We start from the raw sequence: 22,179 nt of genomic DNA, 5'->3' as shown, positions 1-22,179 counted from the left end.
AGACAGACAATTGTCTGTAAAAGTATAAATGGCAGTGTCCCCATCAGTGAAATTGAAAAATCCAAGCAAATCTATGAAGTGTCTATTTTATTAAGAAAACAGAGAATGTTACCACATGTATACATACCTTTCATGTGTTCACATAACAGCCTGCAACATCTATTAGGCTAAAACAATGCAAAGATAATGCCTAGTAAAATAAACCTAAGGCCGTAGAAAATGTAATGGTCCACAAGGAGTTCAATTTGGGAGAAGTAGAAGACCTGCTCCTGGTTCGACCGCTGACTCTGTGGGTAAAACTGTGGGGTGAACAAGAGAGCTTGGTATTGGAGCATTAGCAAAAGAGTTCCATGCCCCTATTGTGTGACATAAAGATCAGTAAAGTGATAGGGATAAGCCTGCGGTTGCGCAAGCACAGTAATACGACTGGCAACGCAAGCCGGGACTGACCAGGTAAGTCAATGCAGCCATGTACAGCGAGGGCGTGTTTCGGTGCGCGCGTTGATGGACAGCCCTTTGGTGGATTTCATCTCTAGAGAGCAGGATAGACTTTTGCACACGAGGGGAAGAATACAGGCTGCCGATAAGCTTGAGCTTGGTCAAGTGGAGACCACATGAGTATCAACTGATGGCTGTTATGTTGCCCCCTGGTGGTTCCAATAGTTAGAGGCATGGGGCAAAGAAACTACAGAGTGGCCTTGGTTCTGCTTATGCATCTTGACCCAACATGTGACCTTCACACAGTGGTCACCTTTAAAATGTTAGCACTGCACTGCATAAATCATTATGGTAGATTGTATGATTTTGCAAATTGCTTTAACTTGCCGGACTAGATATAAGTGTTCTACCATTTCATGCTTGTAGCACGAGGAGGGCACCGGAGCTGCTGCTATATTTCGGCTAGAAATGAACTTTGCACCAACATGTTTAAGTGAAACTCAGTTTAAAAAAGAATATATATTTATTTTAACTGCACGGCTACTAGCGTGTCTGGAAATGGCCAGGAGCACTGCATGGGTTACCTTTTAGGCATATAGTAAGGATCTTGCAGGTAATACAGTATCTTTGTCCAGAGGGTAAAGGGCGATCGCTGTTTATATATGTCATGCTCAGATTGTTGTATGTTATGAGACATGGGTCTGCAACCAGTGTCTCTCCAGATGTTTTCGGCTGCCACTCGCATGACACCTCATCATCGACTTTGTTGGTTGGGGCTCATGGGAGATGTAGGCCTAAACATCTGGAGAGCCAAAGGTTGTAAACCCCTGTTTAGATTTTAGGGTGCTATTATTGTACTATGTGGCACAGTTTATGAATGAGGTATTATTATTCATCTTGCTTTTATGGTGTGTTGATCACTGAAATACAGTTTTATGCTGATGATGACGTCTTATTGTAGATATATGTATATATATATATATCATCAAGGAAAAGAGAAGAGTATTGGACTAAATTAGCAAATAAATCATGTGATTTTATGGACATTTTCTTTATAGCAAGTCTTTGGGCTACTTATGAGGTCAAGTGTGATCCATCAATAATAAGAGACATTAACGTATTGTCCTTCCTGAGTATCAGGAGTTTAAGCTCTGATTCCATCTAAAAGTGGCATCAAAACAATGCCAAGAAGGGAACTATTCAAATATTTATTTCCTGATTAACTATTGCTTGAACGAGTATAGCATAGTTTCAGAATAACTTGGAGTTACCATTCCAACCTCAGTTCTGAAAATCACCTTGGAGTGTGAATTTATCAGAGACAAATGAGGCTACAACGGTGAAGGGCACCCCACTTAAGTGAACCGGTTGCAATCTAAATCCCCTCCGCCTTGCGACACATCAGTGCAGGGCACAGTGTTGTGGAAACTGTGTTCCACAAATGTACTTGCTGATTTGCTGCAGAGTGCAGTGCCCACCAGGAAGGAGTAGTGGGTTCACCTACAACTCTGCTAGATTGTGCAAGGTAATACCCAAACGTCGGGTGGGCGGGGCGGAAGGCCTTGCTGCCTCTGAGCGTTAAATCTCTACCATCTCCTGAGTGGTCTACAGTTTCCGTCTACCTCGGATGTTTCGGTGGCCTGGTGCATGCTCCATGTGCAAATTAGGAAACAAATCCTGATTGACTATTTAAGGGCTTGAACCATCCTTGCACACTCAGAATTACCGAGGTGGACTACAGGATACCTTCTGTAATACTACCCAGCAGGTCTGTACCGAATCAGGGAAGAATAGTGGGGCTTCTTCCCTAAAGACATTTTTTGAATTTGTGGGAAATTAGACATTTTTCAGCTCAATTTGTTGGAGTCATTGGGTAAAAGGACACAGAATTTACACTGGGGGATATCCCAAAACTGTCCATGGCATCTGCAATAGACAGGAGCAGACCACTGCAGCGCCTCCTGCATATGTCCTTCAGAGTATTGGCCGTCCAAGGGAAGCGTTGGATGCACAGTAGATCAATATATATGTGCCCCCTCATAGAAGCAATGGCTGATACAGTGAGCCATTAAAACATCTGGGAATAAAGGCTCTCTGAAACCATATGCCAGTGGAAGTAGCACCTCTTTTAGATGTTGTGCCAGATGTTTTAATGCACATAATCGCTCCGGTGTTAGTTACACATTTACAATCAGAACTGTCGGAACATAAAATATGATTAAAAGGAGCTGCAGCGATGTCGCCTCTACGTGTGCCAAGTTACTAAATATTCTAAAGTTCAGCTCAAAGTACCAAACTGCCATGGCCATTTCAATGACCACATTGAGAAACGAAGAAACCTACCAAGTTAACGACGTATCAATAGTATGCCAGCGTCAACAGAGCTACAGTCTCCAGTGGTGGGACATAAAAGCATACTATCAAGGCTCTAGGTTGTCACTGCAAAATGAATCAGTTTCACACCCTCTACTGCGCAGGTCTATTGCATAATGGGAGTTGTGAAATGGAGTAACTTGCCAGCCATGTTTCCTGCCCAACTCCCAGATTCCCCCAGGCCTCTCCAGGGGACACACCCAGAAACACCAACTCTTTTCTTCACCCTCACCCATGCCCTCCCTACAAATCCAGGAGACACTTCTGGAACCCCGCCACTCCCCCTTTTCGCCACCTCCCTTACCAAGTCTGATCACACCCTCATTTCCTACTCCCCTTCCCCCTCACCTCCTCTGTTCTGTTCCCTTTCAGCCACCATGCATTGCGCAGAGGATGTTTTGCACCGTATTATGTGTGAAATGTCCTCTGCGCTGTGCATGGCACCACCATCAAGTGGATGTCTTCAGTGCCCCAGGCATTGTGGTGCCAGTCTCACCAAAGCAATGACAGTGTTGTTCCAGCAAAATGTATTATTAGCTGACGTTCACATTTACAGCAGAAAGTAGGTGGCCAGTGTGTGCTTTCTTGTGCCATGCTTCTATAATATACACAGGGAAAACAACTGGCTAAGGGTGTTTTACGGTGCTAAGGATACAGAGAATACCACATAACCCGGATGCTAAGGATACAGACAAGTCCGATCAATGAAAGTCTCGTCAAAACAGGTTCTTCCCTGTTCTTCCAAAACCATCAAGGACCATATCGACAACCTTGCTCCTGCCCCGGCTGACTTCTGCAACCACTCCTTCGCCTCTGGAGCCTTAACCTCCCCTCTGAAGCACTCTTTTGTGCACCCTCTTCTCAAGAAACCCACAGCCGACCCTTCCTGCCGACTAACTATCGCCCAATCTCTATCACTCCTTTCCTTGGCAAACTCCTGGAAAAGCTGGCAATCTCCCAGATTAATCTTCACACTGATTCTGTTGGTTGTCTTCATGACCATCATTCTGGCTTCAGAGCAGCCAGAAGCATGGAAACTGCTCTCCCTAACATCTGTGAAGACCTGCTCTCCAACCTTGATTCTAATCTCCACTCTGTCCTCATCCTACTCAATCTCTCTTCTGCCTTTGACACTGTCAGCCATGCCATCCTGCTCAACGGCCCCGGGATAAACTCGGTATCACTGCTCAGGCCCTGGTCTGGCTGACCTCCTTCCTCTCCAACCGGCCCTCCCAGGTCCAACTTGGGTTCTTCCTTTCCTCTATCACACTCTAAACATGTGGTGTTCCCCAGGGGTCTAACCTCTCTCCCTAGTCTTTGAACCAATACCTGGTGCCCCTCGTCCACCGCATTGCTGCTCTCTGCTTCAATTTTCAGTGCTATGCGGATGACACTCAGCCCATTATCAGGCTCCTCTCTGCCACCTCTTCTCCCTTTTTCATCTCTGACTGTCTGCAATCCAGGAGTGTTGTGCCACCAATGACCTCTGCCATAATGCCAGTATGACAGAGATCCTCCTAATCGGCACTCCTGCACCTTCCTTTTGTGTCACTCTCTGGCCGGCTTCCCTTGGCCCTCTCCCTGCTCACACCTGTGAGGCTAACAACCTCAGGGTCATCTTCGACTCCATGCTTTCCTTTTCTCCACACATCTCTGATAGCTCTAAGAAGTCAAACTACCAACTGCACCTCCTCGGAGGTATTCCATTCCTCTTCTTCTCCCAGAAGCTCAATGTCTCTAGAGCTCTGGCTCTCTCTAGGCTGGACTACTGCAGCAGCCTCTTTCTAAATCTGCCTGCTACTACTCTCCGCCCTCTGCAACTCATTCAGAACAGAACTGGGAGACTTGTCCATGGCCTAAAGCCCAGGGATCATATCTCTCCAGCCCTGAAATCTCTTCATTGGCTCCCAGTGGCTGCAAGGATTAAGTTCAAGACCCTTTGCATTGTCAACAAGGCCTTCTGGGGCCTGGGTCTGCAATATCTTCAACTCTCCCTTCGGAAATACCTTCCTGCTCGAGCTCTTCACTCCTCCACCTCCAACTCCCTTAGGGTCAGTTGCTTCTCCAAGCGTCGATTTGGGGGTAGATCTCTTTCTTCGCCTGAGACCTCCCTCTGGAGCAGCCTCCCTGCCTCTCTAAAACTTGAGGAGAACCATCTTCCTTTCTGAAAGCTCCTCAAGAACTTCTTCTTTGCTTCTGCCTTCGCTCTTCCTCTCCCCTGCTGATCTCTGCCTGTTTCGGCACTGGGCACCTGGCTACCCTCTGATTTGCGGCCCATATCCCTGCACACCCAGACCAGATGCATACCCACACTGCCTCCTGGCAACCCTTGCACTTGGGCCTGTTCCTGCAACCCCAAAGTCCTGCCTTATTCTTGCACTTGCCACCTGCTGGCCTCACTACCTGTTGTTGTTTTGATCATGTGTTCAGCACTTTCCACACCTCCTCTGCCCCTTGCACTCCCCCTTCCCTCTCCCCTGCACTTACGCCTTCTCAATGTCACTGGGCCTAGTAAGATTGTTGTGTTGTCCCCCTTGTACCCCTCTCTTGCCTCGTCGCGCCTAGACACACTTGTGTATGGGCGTGATATAAATAAAATATCATATCATATCATACAGAGCATAGCACACTATCCAGAAGCTAAGGACACTGAGCATACCACATAACACGGATGCTAAGAATACAGAGCATACCACACAAGCCAGAAGCTAAGGATACAGAGTATACCACATAACCCGAATGCTAAGGCTACAGGGCATACCACATAACCTGGAGGCAAAGAATACAGAGCATACCACAGAACCAGGATGCTAAGGATACAGAGCATACCACATAACCCGGATGCTAAGGATACAGAGCATACCAGAGAAACGGGATGCTAAGGATACACAGCATATTACACAACTCAGAAGCTAAGGATACAGAGCATACCACATGAACCGGATGCTAAGGATACAGAGCATACCACATAACCCGGATGCTAAGGATACAAAGCATACCACACAACCCAGAAGCTAAGGATTCAGAGCATACCACATATCCAGGATGCTAAGAATACAGAGCATACCACACAAGCCAGAAGCTAAGGATACAGAGCATACCACATAACACAAATGCTAAGAATACAGAGCATACCACATAATCTGGATGCTAAGAATATAGAGCATACCACAAAACCAGGATGCTAAGGATACAGAGCATACCACATAACCCGGATGCTAAGGATATAGAGCATACCACAGAACCGGGATGCTAAGGATACAGAGCATATTACACAACTCAGAGGCTAAGGATACAGAGCATACCACATGAACTGGATACTAAGGATACAGATCATACCACATAACCCGGATGCTAAGGATACAAAGCATACCACACAACCCAGAAGCTAAGGATTCAGAGCATACCACACAACCCAGAAGCTAAGGATTCAGAGCATACCACATAACCCGGATGCTAAGGATACAGAGCATACCACATAATCTGGATGCTAAGGATACAGAGCATACCATATAACCCGAATGCTAAGGATACAGAGCATACCACATAACCCGGATGCTAAGGATACAGAGCATACCACATAATCTGGATGCTAAGGATACAGAGCATACCATATAACCCGAATGCTAAGGATACAGAGCATACCACATAACCCGGATGCTAAGGATACAGAGCATACCACATAATCTGGATGCTAAGGATACAGAGCATACCATATAACCCGAATGCTAAGGATACAGAGCATACCACATAACCCGGATGCTAAGGATACAGAGCATACCACAGAACTGGGATGCTAAGGATATAGAGCATATTACACAACTCAGAAGCTAAGGATACCGAGCATACCACATGAACCGGATACTAAGGATACAGAGCATACCACACAACCCAGAAGCTAAGGATTCAGAGCATACCACATAATCTGGATGCTAAGGATACAGAGCATACCACATAACCCGGATGCTAAGGATACAGAGCATACCACAGAACCCGAATGCTAAGGATACAGAGCATACCACATAACTCGGATGGCCACAAAGAGAAATGAAAGGTCTTCAGTGTTTTTCTATAAGTGGTCCTCATAACATACAGGAAGGGAAACTAAGGTAATTCCAAGATGTGGTTGCATGAATGCCCATGGATTTCAGAGGTTAGCAAATGACCATGTCAACAGTAAAAATAAAGCAAAGTGAAAACAAAATGTTACAAATAAATGCTGCTAAGCCATTGTTGCACTGATAATACGCATTATCACAACAGTATAGGAAGTGTTGCTGCCACAACATTGGCATAGCATCTTTGAAAAAGGAAAAGCATTTTTTTAGGGGCACTGAAGATGCATAATTTACCCAGAAAATAGTGCTGCCATTTGAGCATAAACATTTGTATCGGTAAAATAATCATGTTGGCTTCTCTATTGCCCCCCGAAAACTAAACTTTGTAGCCAATCGCAAAAATGCCAAATCCCTTTTGTCCCAGCAAAAGACAGTAGTATGCTGATGTCTTCTTGACCCCCAAAATAGTGATATCAGTATCAGAAATGCATACCTGGGTGTTTACCAGCAAAAAGACACCATCATCCATCATGGCAATACGCTTTGTTAGAGCAACAGCATTGTGCCACTTTTTAAACTGGCACCACCAATTTCTGGGGTCAATACAAACTTCCACATTGCCCCCAAAGAATTGAGATGGTAGCCTCAAAAATGCCATTTAGTGCTGGCCCTGCAAAACACATTTTCACAATACTTCACAATGGTGATAATATTGCACAAATTGTTTGCAGAGTAAACCACATTTTCATGGTGGTATCTATTTTGGCCATAACATATGCCAGTTTAATAAATGCAATGCCCCATTATCACACGATAATTAGTATTATTGGAAAAACACTGGCATGCCATTTTAAATTTACATATAGATTTCATGAGGGTAATATCTATGAATCCACATTGCTTCTGAAACCAGTGCTACAACATTAATAATGCCAGTGTTTCCCTAGTGGAACACATTGTCAATCTGGCCCATATAACCGCCACAGAACTTCACCAGGCCATACACATTGCCAAAAGAACTGCCATGTCACTTTACATTGCGCCATGATTTTCGACATGACATTTAGAATGCCACAAATTTGCCAGTTGCAATTGTGGCATTGCCCTAGATCCGTTACCTGTCATATCGGGTCCCCTTAGGTTTGCCCATGCCACATCACACCGCTTGGATTCCTGTGCACGCCAAGGAAATGGGAGAGGGGCTGTTTCCAGCGGTGCCCTGGCTTCCATTTCCATGGCTATCTGACTCTCCCCAGCCGCTGCCGCAAACGTAGCAGCGCAGCCAGGTTTATTAAATTGATATTAGCACCCTGAGGGTTTGCTTTGAAGTGCTAATGGCAATAATAACGTGTTTGGTGGGCTTCACCTGCCCGATAACTGCACCAGTGTCTGGGTTAAGGCTCTCGCTTTGCTCAGGCCTATAACCTGGCCCCCGGGCCATTAACAGCCGGTGAAGCCCACCAAGCACATTATTATTGCCATATTGGTGTATTTTGACACTGAGGTTGGAGAGGAGTTCCCCTAATCGTTCCATGTAGACATTGAAGATGCAGGTTGAGAGTATGAGTCATTGCGTTGCACTGCAAGTGACACGACATCAATGCGATGGATTCACGTAGATCCGGAATAGTGATTGCCTGCTGACGAGTTATTTTTGTGTTTGGCGAGGATGTTGAAAATGGTTCTGTGGTTGACTTTGTTTTGACCATTACCAGTAGGCAGCAGTCTCCTCTGAGCAGAATATGGGGTGTATCTTTGATAACTTGACTGGTGGATGTTTCCGAGCTGCATCTCCTATGGAAAACCCCATCGTAGTCTTGACAGAGGGTGTTGTCACTGATTCTCTTGTAAAGGTGTGTTCAGGTGGGGGATTTATACAATGTTTCATAGTCTTGAGGAGGGCTTTGCTCTTTTGCCCTTGTTGATGGTTTCAGAAATGGAAAAGATGTAGTAATCTGTGCTAGCCTCTTTAATATAGTTCCTGTCCTCTGACAGGAGTGACATAATGTGTTTGTGTCATTACTATTCCCTCCATGATTTTTCTTGGCATCGAGTGCGACATCTCCTTCCGATGAGTGCTTCTGAGTCCTGTGGTGCTGATGGTTTTACTCTGTTGATCTGTATATGTAATCGAGCATTGAAGTTGCAGTGTCTCTACATGTGTTGTTCAGTGTGTCTAGATTGTCAGGTACCAAAAGGACTCTAAATGTATGAGACTCTCTTTGAGGATATTTATGAGGACTTTGTTGAAGGGGGGTCATTGTTCCTCGGATGGTTTAAATAAGTGGGCCTCATTACGACCCAGGCGGTAAGTTACCGCCTGGGTCGTACCTTTACCACCATGGCGTAAACTACGTTTACGCCATGGTGGTTGGCGGAGTTACCGCCCCATTCCGAGGTGAGTGGGGCGGTAAGTCCCCATTAACCCATTTACCCTTCCCCATTCCGATTTGTGCCCCATAGGGCATAATGGGAGTGGGGAAGGCGTTAATTACGCCACCGTAAATTACGGTGGCGTAATTAACAACAAGGTCCCTTAGCGCCATGGATTTTAACACCTGCTAAAAGCATGTGTTAAAACCTCCATGGCGCTAAGGGACCTCGGAATCAGGCGGTAAGGGTCGGCGCTGTTTACGCCGCCGTAAACCCCTTACCGCCTGGGTCCTAATGAGGCCCATTGTGGTGGGCTGCTGCCTAGTGGAGCAGGCTGGTGTCTGCAAAGTAGAGTATCTAGCACCGGGTTGGGTTGTTATGTATATAATCTCTGAAGATGCCGTGAAAATCACGGTGAGGTGTATCTGTTGATGTGAGTTGGGTATCTGGTTGGTTCTTTGATGGGAGGCAAGTTGTGGATGTCTAGAAGTTTGTTCCTGGTCTTGGTGTTTGCAGGTGTTGCCTATATGGTGAACCCCCCCCCCCCCCCGCGCCCCAAAAAAGTGTTGCTAACGTGTTGGAAGCATGCTGTTGTGATGCAGTGTATGTGAAAGTGTCAATCGAAGTAAATTTGTTGGAAATTGAGGGGAGTAGATCAGATAACAATTGGTCATCTGAGTGTGTTTGAGTAGTGGGAGGTGAGAAGTTCCACGGAAGAGAGGTGTGACGGCCCCGGTGGGGCACAGGTCCAGAAGGACTTGTGGCTGTGGGTGCCCCTCCTGACTGTCCTGCCTAGTTGATCTGATGGATATGATAACCAGAAGAATAAATACACGCAGGAGGCGTAGTAATGAAGATGGCATAGAGACTGTGAGAAATGAAGAGGGCAGCGAGGTGCATGACTTGGAGGACTACAGGCTGTGTGTGGAGATGAGCAAGTGTTTGAGGGTGGGCTGATGAGGAGTGGGATACCTCTGAGGTATGGAGGATTGCAGATATCTGCTTTGCAAGGGCGGGTGAGTGTGTGTAGGGATGCTGTGATGATGTCCCAGGGGTTTTATCTCATGGCCTTTACCAGACCTTAACAGAAGCAGGCAGGAGTCCCCCTTTTCTCTGTCTACTATTAGCTGCGGGTGCCTGAACGAGGATGCTCTTGGCTTGGGTAAATGGTCACCTCTCACTCCTTTCTTGTGCAGGATGGAACCCACGGCACTGGGTGCTCCCCAGACCCGACTCCATCGCTGCTGGTTTATCTCTCTTGGTGGGGTGAGATGACCCCACTCACAGCCTCTCACATGCAGAAATGGGAAAGGCTGAGATACCAATGAGCACTGGATTATGCTCCTACAGCGGAGAATAGGGCTGCAGATGTCCTCGTTTGGCCACTCTGGGCTCCTTTACTCCCTAACACAGCAATGTTCCTTCCTCAGTATTGCGGCCACACAGCGACACACGCAGAACCCACTGCAGTGTTGCTGTAGCAAAGAATCTACAATTTTGTACTTTTTTGTAAATGCAGAGCCAGCACTTAGCAACCCAGTTGCACAACAGAACGAATGAAAGACACTTGGGGCCCGATTCATGGAATATTTGCCCGGTTCACACGGAATTTGCACTGCTGACAAGTGACTTCGCACTGCCGACACAAACCCTGTTTCATGCAACCGTGCAAAGTGTATTTTTGCAGTGCAAAGTGCGGGCAAAGACAGGGCATAGCCATTTTTGCAGTTCAAAAAGACTTTGCCGGACTTACGAGGGCAAAAAAAAAATACACTTTGCACAGTTCCATGAATCTGGGTTTGCGTCGGCAGTGCAAAGTCACTTTTCAGCAGTGCAAATTCACTGAACCGGGCAAATATTCCATGAATCGGGCCCTTGCTCTGTAATGCAACTTTAGTCGCAGTTTGTCATTACCTGGGAGGATCCAGGTATTGGAGCAGAGCTTTTCTTCCTCCACTGCAGCAGCGGCCACTGAGAAAACTATTTTTGCTGTTGAATATTTTATTCGGACAGTTTTCACGAAAAACAGGAACAACGCAATTGTTTTAGAAAAAACAGACATCCCACCCACAGGATTATCCAGTGCAGATAGTTAAAACATTTCAAAGTGTGAAGACTTGCCTGTAAATCCAGGTGAACAGGTGCATGTGGCATTCAGTCCTTCACTGTCACAGGTGCCACCGTTCTGACAGCTAATGTTCACACAAGGATCTTTGTACAATTCACAGTGTCGCCCTGCAAAGAAAAAGCAAGGGGACATAGATTCAGTGTGGTGAGCAATGCCTGCATCATTAGAAATTCAATGTTTAGAGACGAGTCACCCAGCGAGCAGCCAGGAGGAGAGTGGACTGTTTCCGGAGTCGAGCTTCCGTGTGTATAGAGCCTTCAGGCAAGAGTTAGTGCGCATGTGCGGAAAAGCAGGGCTGTCCTATCAGGAACAGTCCACATGCAAAGTGCTTACAGCACAAACCTTACATAGCGTTTCACTTCAAACAGTTCACATTCAAATGTATAAGCAGCCTAAAATGTAATTTAAAAGAAAGACAAGCCTGAAGCGAATTGATCAGCAAACCTATAACTAATGTTCTGAAAATTCAATCAATTTAAGAGAGCATCAAAATATACAGTTGATAAATACTTTCGAAGTGTATCTTCTCATATTGGGTGCCAACATTTATCTTGGAAAACTTGGGCAACTTAAGCGGAAAAAAGCGTCAGGGAGGATAATGCGATAAATGACATCTCGAGAGCCCCAATAAAATATCAAGATATCCATCCATTGTGCCAATCCTTCTGCACACATCTTGATTTTTCTTTCTTTGCAGGTCTTCACTCTTTTTTCTCTCATTTTCCCCAAATTCTCACCCCTTGTTACTAGCATTTCCTCTCTCGCTTTATTTTCTCTCTCACCCTTTTCTGTACATCTAATATGACCACTGGATTCAAGCACCTCGATATAAGACAACTAAGGCGTAGTCCCTGAATTATTAAGCAGTCTTTGTTTTACAATCATTTCCTTAACACCCATCATAATGGGGTTGACTCGTGAAGATTTGTTCCCGGAGTATGTTTGACCCTCTCCCGGAAACGTTACTGACGTATTCACGGGTACGTTAGTCTGCATTTACAAAAGACCTTAGTAATAAATCCCGAAAGGATTCAAGTGTTATCTATTGAGTGGCTAATTTAGGTAACTAGTATTTTTTGTATTTTTATTGTGCTTTATATAACACCTTTACCCAAAGCACTATAACTATAACTTACTTATAAACTATAAACTTATAAACTTATAAACTATAAACTAGTTTCTAAAACTAGTTTATAGTTTCTAAAACTAGTTTATAAAGCTAGTTTATAAACTATAACTATAACTTACTTACAAACTAAAAACTAGAACTTACTTATAAACTATAAACTTTATAAAGTTTATAAAACTAGTTTATACAACTAGTTTATAAACTATAACTATAATTTATGTAGGGGAGGATTGGTCCAAAAGACCCCCCTCGCCTGCATCCCCTTCCCCGGTGAGGGCTATGGCTCGTCAGGGGTCCCCTCCTTACCACCAGGGCCCAGGTGGTGGATGGCTCACCTGCCGAAGACATTGACCAAACCTGCTGAATTTAGGTAGGCCTCGGAAACCATTTTGTCTAATGAAGATGGTTTGAGCCCGGCGCACCGCAGCGTGGCCCCCACCTTTGGAGAGTTTCAATTATCCCTGTGGCCGCAGCTCCCTGGTAGATCCGCTGTGAGCCCGTTCCCACGAACAAGACGGACATGAGCTAGTGTAAGATACCAACACTGTAACATTTCACCTTCCGCAGTGTATCGCTGCTCCCAGCATGACCCGGCCAGCAGAGCCTGGGTGGAAAAAGAACTGTAAAATGGTCCTTTGATAAAAGCAAAAGCTCCCAAATACTAATGACAAAACTACCTGCGATGGAAGCGTTCTCTCCACAACCTCTTTGACTAAAAAACCTGTAAAATGTATAGATATGGCAGAATGCGTGCTCATATGACATTAGGAATGAAGCACCCACATCACTGCAGTTATGCACAAATAGTAAAAGCGTCCCGAGGTTTTTTTTGTTATGCGTATCATTGAAAAGATTACACCCCACGGTCCCGCGCCATAACCGAACTAATGCTGCTAGAGTGCAAAGAAAGACAAATGCAACCATATTGAGGGCTCGTGTAAAGGGTGCATGAAAATGCACCTTACATGTGTGTGTCCAAGCCCACCATGTGCCACTGCCGTCAGTTGCAGTGGCGAGTTGTTTCTATGCGCTCCACCAACCTCACTACTACCTCACTTACTGCGAATATATGAGCATATAACAAAATGCTGTAGTTGTTAAAAACATAGTGTACAAGTAATGTGCTCGGATTGGCTATATGAGAGACATTAACAATGCTAAAACGTGAACTTTAGAATGACTCAATTAGTATTGTATATTATTTGACTGTTAATGCTACTTCCACCTAAAATCAGCAACACACGAGGAAAAGACTTTTGTGAGCACGTGCAAGGCCATTCCCCCTCCCTCCCAGCAAAGCCTGCCAGACGAGAATGCAGAGGCCTGTGCCGCGCTGCCACCACCTCCCCCAACTCGGCTGGAGCCGCTTCAAAGATTTGTAGTTCCCTCTGCAGCACCCAAGGCCACGGCCCGCCACCTGTATTATTTACAACCCAGCAGTAAACCCCAGCCTGAAAACACAAATCCAGAGGCGCCCTTTCTTAAGCCCCACGACCCACCGGCTAACCTTAAGTTAATGACCCTTGTAAAATTAGGACATCCAATATTATGGCAACATTACAGCAACACATCCATAATGACTTCTAACAAGACATGATGACATGTACCGCCTGTCCCATGCCCCGAGACCCAACCCCACGACCTATGGTACCCGGTCAACAGGACACTGGTAACCATGTACTGATGAATCGCCATCAAAACCTGCTCTAGGTGCATTCCTCCTGTGTTGCATTAACCTGTAGAGTAACCTATTGGAAGATTTACTAAGGAAGATAATATTGCAAATGACTCAATGACTGCGGTGTGCATGGCCTAGGGCAAAGAAGTCAGGAAAAGACATTCATCTCTGACACAGGCCACAGTGGCACAACGACACCGCCCGGATGAACCCAGCTGACCCGCCAGGCCCAGCCCAACCCGCGAAGCTAACCAGTGACGTCCTCTAGCCGCGGCCAACCACATCGCAGCAGCACCTATAGCTAGTCGTCGCCACCCAATCCCACTGAACTTGTGGCCCCTATAGTATGTAGGTTCTGATGATGTTTTTTTGTAAATATATACGCCTGTCTTTGCTATTGTCAGACAGAGCGCTCTCGGAGTTTGCAGAGTTCTTTGCATGCCCTATTCTGATTGATAAACTCCCATTTACGCTCACCCGCACTTTGTCTTGGCCTTATTCCCATCCTGGGAGAGTCCATCATTGTCTCTCATTGCGGGGAGGATCGTGCTGGTTGGGGACGCTTGCCTTCACTTACTTATCAACTATAAACAATAACTTACTTATAAACTATGAACTTTAAACATAAACTATAAACTAGTTTATAAACTATAAACGATAAACTTATGAACTATAACTTACTGTAAGACCAGCAGAAATGGGTGTAAGGAGGTTGTGCATGTGCCATAGAGGTGTCTAACTTGGGGAGAGGAACACACCCACTAAAAGTGTAACTTTATGCCAATTCACAAAACCTCTGTGGATTGACTTAAATTATAATTGAACATTCTAGTTCAGGTATATGACACCTGCGTCTTTCTAGATGTTTTGAAATACAACTCCCATGATCCCTCAGCATTGACTATGCTGATTAGGGATTACGTGAGGTGTAGTACAAAACATTTGGTGAGCCAATGGTTGCAGACCTCTCTTCCTGGTGTAAGTGTTGGTTGTGAGATTTGAAAGTGAATTGAAGTGTATGTAAGGTGTGGGATGTGTGGAGAATTAGAGAAACGAGGTGGAAAATATTTGGAGTAATAGACAAACGGATTATTAAAGTGTTTAGTAAAGGTTAGGAGCCAACCCACAAAGACTCACTTTTGTGTCATGATTTACACCAGGTGTAAGTTACTCCAACATCTGGGTACAACTTACACCAGAAAATGGCATTCACAAAGAAATCAGGTGTAACTGACTACTGTCAGGCGTATGTTACACTTGATCCCCATAAAAGGCACTTTTTAAATGAACATTGATGGTGTGACATGAATGCATCTCCCTCCCAGCGATGAAAGTGAATAGCCATTTGTGTGTTAAGTTTGACAAGTCATAAATGCTGCAATGCAAATCTAGTACTTCTTTAAGGCTTATGAGCCAAAAGACCAATCTGGTCCCGAGCTTCCAAAGTGCCTCCCCAGACGTAAATGATGGAACAATTCCAAGTGTGACCTGCATAAATCCACTCTGAAGTTCTTGGTTCCATGGCAGATAATGACTGATTATGCATGGGGGAATGCCCATACTCAGTTTCATGAAAGAATCAACAACAAACGTCTACCCACACCCAGCTTTCATTTCCTTTCTGGAAGATTGTTGGGCTACAAAACAGAGCAGCGATCCATGCTAGCGCTTCACACAGATCCATTTGTTTCATATTTGAAATCCTCTCGTTTTAGCAAACTTGGAGTCTAGCCCATGTTCTCCTAGAAGGGAGCCCCACCTTTATTTCGCCGGCAAGGACACCACTCCGAGGGCATTGGAATCCTTGATTGAGCTGGACAGCAAGGTACCTAAGCTGATTTCTAACTCACCTCCCATGCCGGGCATCAAACTCTACTTAAGAACTTAGAACCTTAGCAGCAAACAATTTAGAGGGGAAAGGTTTCTCTACTGCATCTGTGACCTAAACATTTGTTTTCGCTCCTTAGGTTTTAATATTATGGGGATGAGGTCCCTACTTTCACTATGCACTTATGTCACAATTTGACCAACACTATCTTGGTCGCACAGTCACACCTTCCCAATCCTGTACTCAGCCTTGAATCACCAATAAAATGCAGACAAGCATTGTGACCTGCAATGCTGGTGCAAATTACAGACACCTAACCTACTCCTACCATACAAAAATGTCCTCGCTGCCCTAACCTCTGCAAAATCCTCCTACTTCCCAAATCTAATCGCCTCCCTTCACAAACTTTCATCTACCCTTCAATCTTTGCTCACACCGCCCAAGCCAATATCTACTCACTACTTTTCCTTGAAAATCTCTAAACCTCAGGTCACTCCCACAGCCCTGCTCTGTCTCCCTCTGCATCCCTCCTACTGTCAACCACCTCTCCCCTTCTACTCTTGAAAACTTCTTAACCATCTCTCCTATTGAATTAGCACCCATCCTGCAAATGGCCGATCAATCTTTGTCCCCTATCAACCCCTTTACTCATCAAATGGTCAAAGACATAGGGGGTCATTCTGACCCTGGCGGTAGGGGGTTAATGGCACCGGTAAGGATGCTGGTGCCGTTAACCCACTACCACCCTATTACGTGGTCCCTTAGCGGGTTCCACCAGGGCCGGCTGGTTTTACCAGCTGCCCTTAGCGGGACCCATTAAGGGACCATGGAGCTAATAGCGGGCCCGCAATTTTCGGCCCCGTTATTAGCTCCTTCCCCATTCCCATTGAGCCCTATGGGGGCTCAAATGGGAATGGGGAATGGTTTTCGAAATGGGGACTAACCGGGTCCGCGTAGGTTGGAATGTCCTGGTAAGTCCCCATTCCGACACCACGGACCCGGACCCGAGTTTGGAGGCTGCCCCCAAACTCAGAATGACCCCATAGTCTCAATCACTTGCCCATATCTCTCTGAATTCTTTAACCCCTATCTCGCCACTGGAATCTTCCTTGCCTCTTTCATATCTGCAACTGCCTCACCCTTCTTAAAGAAACCCCTCTGCTGAACCAAACATCCCAGCAAACTATTGCCTAGTTTCTTTCTTTCTCCATTATTCAAAAGTCCTTGAGAGGGTGGTCGTTGACTGGATCACCAAGTACTTTGGGGATAATGGCCTTGGAGAGCCACTTCAATCTGGCTTTCATAGTAAACACTTTACCTAGACTTCACTCATGCATGTCTCCATAATGCTCTGTAATGCTCACAACTCCAAACACTTTTCTGTACTCATCCTTTTGGACTTTTCTGCAGCTTTCAACACTTTCAACCACTCTCTCTCCTTCTCACTCTCCAGGACATTGGGTTTCAGAAATCTGCTGTTGCCTGGATCACCTCCTACCTGGAGGGATTATCCTTTAAAATCTCTTGGAACTCAAAATTCACAAATCTCGGACCCCATCCCTCACCCCAAGGGTCAGTCCTTGGACCCCTGATCGTCACCCTCTATACCTCTGCCCTAGAAGATGTATCTCATCCTTTGGCTTTCACTATCACCTTTTTGCTGATGATTATCAAATACTTTTCTAATGTCTCTCCTTCTTCGCACCCATCTCTGAACAGATTACAAACTGTCACACTGCAATACATCACTGGATGGCTCTCCGCTGCCTCATGCTGAACTCTTCAAAATTAAAGTAATCTTTCTCAAGCTTCCAATGACCCAAGACTCTCTGTGAAAGATAGTGAGCTAAAGACTCTGGATAAGTCTCTCTAACCAGGACTAATGTCTGGCAGAGGGACTCCCAGGATCCCTTTGTTAATTTGCATATTTAAGTAACTTTGGGTCTCACCCTAAGTTACTAGGGGAATCCAGATGTGGACCCCTTGCTCACTATTCTTAGAAAGGCACAGATCCACCCTACTGATGAGGTCCAACCAGACCGAAACATGTGTCTGGGGTTTCTGTTGGTACTCTTGTTCAGAGGAGAATTGCCTAGCATTTCGGTGCTGAACTGCCCCAGGGCAGGACAAAGACTGATATGTTTGGGATATTTCTTCTCTGTGAAAGATAGTGAGCTAAAGACTCTGGATAAGTCTCTCTAACCAGGACCCCCTTGGTAATTTGCATATTTAAGTAACTTTGGGTCTCACCCTAAATTACCAGGGGAATCCAGACGTGGACCCCTTGCTCACTATTCTTAGAGAGGCACAGATTCAACCTACTGATGAGGTTCAACCAGACCGAAACACGTGTCTGGGGTTTCTGTTGGTACTCTTGTTCAGAGGAGAATTGCCTAGCATTTCGGTGCTGGACTGCCCCAGGGCAGGACAAAGACTGATATGTTTGGGATATTTCTTCTCTGTGAAGGATAGAGAGCTAAAGACTCTGGGTAAGTCTCTCGTAACCAGGACTAATGTCTGGCAGAGGGACTCCCCGGACATGCACCTAAACTCATTATAGTGGCTATTCTCAAAAGCTCACCTCGATTCAATACTGTGGCTATACTTAAACATGCACCTAAACTAAGTACAGTGGCTATTCTCAAAAGCCCACCTAGATTCGTTACAGTGGTTATATTTAAACATGTACCTAAATTCAGTGCAGTGGCTATTCTCAAAGGTCCACATACATTCAATATAGTGGCTATGCTTAAGAATGCACCTAAACTCAGTACAGTGGCTATTCTCAAAAGCCCACCTAGATTCAACACTGTGGCTATACCTAAACATGCACCCAAACTCAGTAAAGTGGCTATTCTGAAAAGCCCACCTAAATTCAAATAGAAATATAAATGACAGTGATTGCTCTATGCATCCTGGTCCTCTGAGAAAGTCGTCTCTGACAGCCGGACTTCAACTTTACTTTGGCCATGACAAACGAAGCCAATGAGACACTTCTTTATTACAGAATTAGGCAAACTAAGCGACATGGAGGAAACACTGATCAGGGCAGAGATAAACCCCTCCCCTATCCCCCGCTACCTGACAGTTCCATCTACACATGTTTTAATCCAGGTTACTCAAAGAGACCTCAACATGCTGGATTCAGATTTGGATGTGTTTGATTGCCAACATCAACATTCTATAGTTTTTTCCCTTTACGTCCCAAATGTTTTTTCAAAGGTGTTTGAAGATGTGCTCATAACCCCATTAGTGGGAGACAATATGAGGCGACTGATGAATTTATGTCTAGGCCAGAAGCTGCTAGATTGCTCTTTTAAAGAGTACATGTGGGAATGCATTGAATATGTTTAGCTTTTTTTGCATCTTAAGAGCATGAAGAAGTAAATACACATTTGAGACTGGGCAACGTGCTGGGTTCAAGATACAGTTTAATGAAAGTACTATTTAACACACATTTTACCGCCATTTTGTATGCAGGGTTGTTGGGCGCCCACCAAGCAGGGGAATTCATAGAAAAAGAGAAACGGCTACTGAAAACCGCATTCTTATGCCCGAGGAACAATGGGGAATGCCACATAGACTGATGCATAAACACTGCAAACCACTTATATGTATGGTTTATATATGGTGCTTTTACACCTTTAATAGTCAAAAATAAAAAGGAATTCAGCAACAAAACATGGCTGCTATGAAAAAGAAGACTAAGAACCATATTCAAACACAGAGACCTCTTTCTATTTCCATGGAAAATAACGAGGAGAGGAAAGCGACAAAGAGGCAAGAGAAAGGGAGCTGCCAAGGTCACCAGCAATGAGAATCTGTGGATAGGTGACAAGGAGGGAGCGACATTCCAGAAACACTATAAATCTGGGAGCTACATATGGGATAAAGTACCCCTTACCATACGTTATAAGGATATTGCCAGTGAGCGAGGAGTTCCGTGACAAAATAGAGGAATGAGGCCGAAGGCCGAGTACCTTTATAAGGTCACAAGACTCTGGGACTTGCAATATCCTTTTTTCATATGGTAGGGGTATTTTATTACTTATGAAACAAGTACACACACTGTCATCCCCTTTAATACCTGGCCTCTTGCAGAGATCTTCCATTTGCTGATCCATACAGTCAATGTAGAATCTCTTTGGATTTCAAAATAAATAATATGCAGCTTTTTTTTTTAATAAAATGTATTTTCAAAAAGTTCATAACAGAGAAACAACATGTACATAATATAACATCATGTGATAATCATAACAAAGCCAACCAAACTTTATACACCAGAAAACCCCCCAGCCCCCCAGGAGTCACAAAACAATCAATAAACTGGTCTAATATAGTAAAAGAAATTTACCCCAAATCTTGTTAAATAATGAACTTTTCTTATCTCTCCAATACAGCACCTTCTCCATATCCGCTAAAGAGTGCATCTCTGGAATCCATTCCTCAAAAGTAATAGGGTTAGATGCTTTCCAATGTCTCAAAATTAGTTTCTTCCCCACCATTGCCCCTCGAAAGATCCATTTCTTCTGAGAAGTAGTCAGGTCATCCAACAAATCCTCACTACCCAACACTATTGTCTTAAAATCCATATGAACCTTCTCCGCCAAAATCTTTTCACAGATCTGGTCAAACTCAAACCACAAGCCTCTTACCCTCGAGCATTCCCACAGCATATGCTCCAAGGTGCCCACCTCATGTAAACATGCCCAACATTCAGAGCTGTCACTCATCGCTCTTTTCATCATTCTCTCAGGTGTCCAGTATGTTCTATTCAAAATCTTTATCTGACGAGACCTATCAGCAAGACTCAAAGAACACAGTTTCACATTCTCGCAAATACGTGTCCAATCATCCTCCGTAATATCCTCACTGATTCTCCGATTCCAATCCAATCTCAAAGCATCATTAGACCGATAGTTCGACACAATCAGTCTATAAACATAGCTAACCAGGCCACATCCACTCACTTCAGGCACCCAACCAAGCATGTCTATGTTGATTCTCTTTTTCAAATCCACCTCCCCCACCGCCCTCCTGTTCTTCCGATAGTCCATCAAACAAAAAGTAGGAATTTCAAACTTCAACCGTATTTCCCTAGCCGTCATCCAATTCAAACCATTGAACAGATCACTAATCCAATGCACCCCAGCTAGATACCAATCCTGCCAGAACAAAGTTTTCCCTTCATGCGTAATGCTCGGGTTCAGCCAAATTGAAGCACTCGGATCTCTTAATGCGTTGAAACCCAAACACTCACACAAGGCCACCCATGAGTTCCGTAAGCTCCTAGTCAGTAGTCCTTCCACCCTTGTTCGAAGAGGCTTACTGGTCAAAATGGCCCTAGGCGACAAAGGGCCTATATGGCTAGACTCAGCACATATCCAATCCACAAGTTCCGATTTGAGAAAATCAAATATATTCTGCGACATAAAAGCCAGATGGTATGCCTTGAAATTAGGGACCCCCAGCCCACCCTTAGACAAAGGCAATTGCAATTTGCTAATCATCAGTCGAGGAGGTTTATTATCCCACAAAAAGTCCTGCATGAGTCTATCTAATTCACGCCAAAAATGCTTCTCAATATCTAAGGGGATCATACTCAGAACAAAATTCACTTGAGGAGTTAACACCATTTTTAAAGCATTCACCTTCCCCCAAAGGGAAAGGTGCAACAAACTCCATCTTTTCAAATCCGATTTGAAAGTAGTGCACACCATCAACATATTTTCCCTCACAAAATCAGCAACATTAGGCAAAATCCAAACCCCCAAGTACAATAGTTTTTCAGCACACGACTTGAATCCCAACCGGCTAATAAATTGTTTGTCACACAACGGCACTAATGGTAAAACCTCCGATTTTGCCCAATTCATCTTGTATCCAGAGCACTGGTGAAAAGCTTCGAGAATGTTCATAAGGACCGGCACTGATTCACCTAGGTTCTTGAGGACCAATAACAAGTTATCAGCGTATAACCAAAACTTTTGTAGCATCCCCCAACAACTTATGCCTTGTAAACCCACCTCATTTCTCAATAATAATAATAATAATAATAATGCTATAGCCAAAGGTTCAATACTCAGTACGAATAACAAAGGAGACAATGGGCAACCTTGTCTCGTCCCACGTTCTAATCCAAAAGGTGTTGACCTCTGACCATTAGTTTTGACA

The 22,179-nt window shown here is 44.7% G+C and overlaps 1 protein-coding gene across 1 annotated transcript in view; it reads right to left on the bottom strand.

The window, feature by feature from the left end:
- The window catches only part of DNER (delta/notch like EGF repeat containing), a 1,567,341-nt gene that overhangs the window by 112,438 nt on the left and 1,432,724 nt on the right, over nucleotides 1–22,179 (bottom strand). The window contains exon 10 of the mRNA XM_069618306.1: nucleotides 11,364–11,477. Within this exon, the coding sequence (XP_069474407.1) occupies nucleotides 11,364–11,477 (114 nt within the window). The remainder of the gene's footprint in view (nucleotides 1–11,363; nucleotides 11,478–22,179) is intronic.

This window comes from Ambystoma mexicanum, chromosome 10 (assembly GCF_040938575.1).
Source record: "Ambystoma mexicanum isolate Mex_15411 chromosome 10, UKY_AmexF1_1, whole genome shotgun sequence".
Taxonomy (NCBI): domain Eukaryota; kingdom Metazoa; phylum Chordata; class Amphibia; order Caudata; family Ambystomatidae; genus Ambystoma; species Ambystoma mexicanum.
Note: the sequence above shows the minus strand (reverse complement) of the source record. Positions and strands in the feature narration are given on the sequence as shown.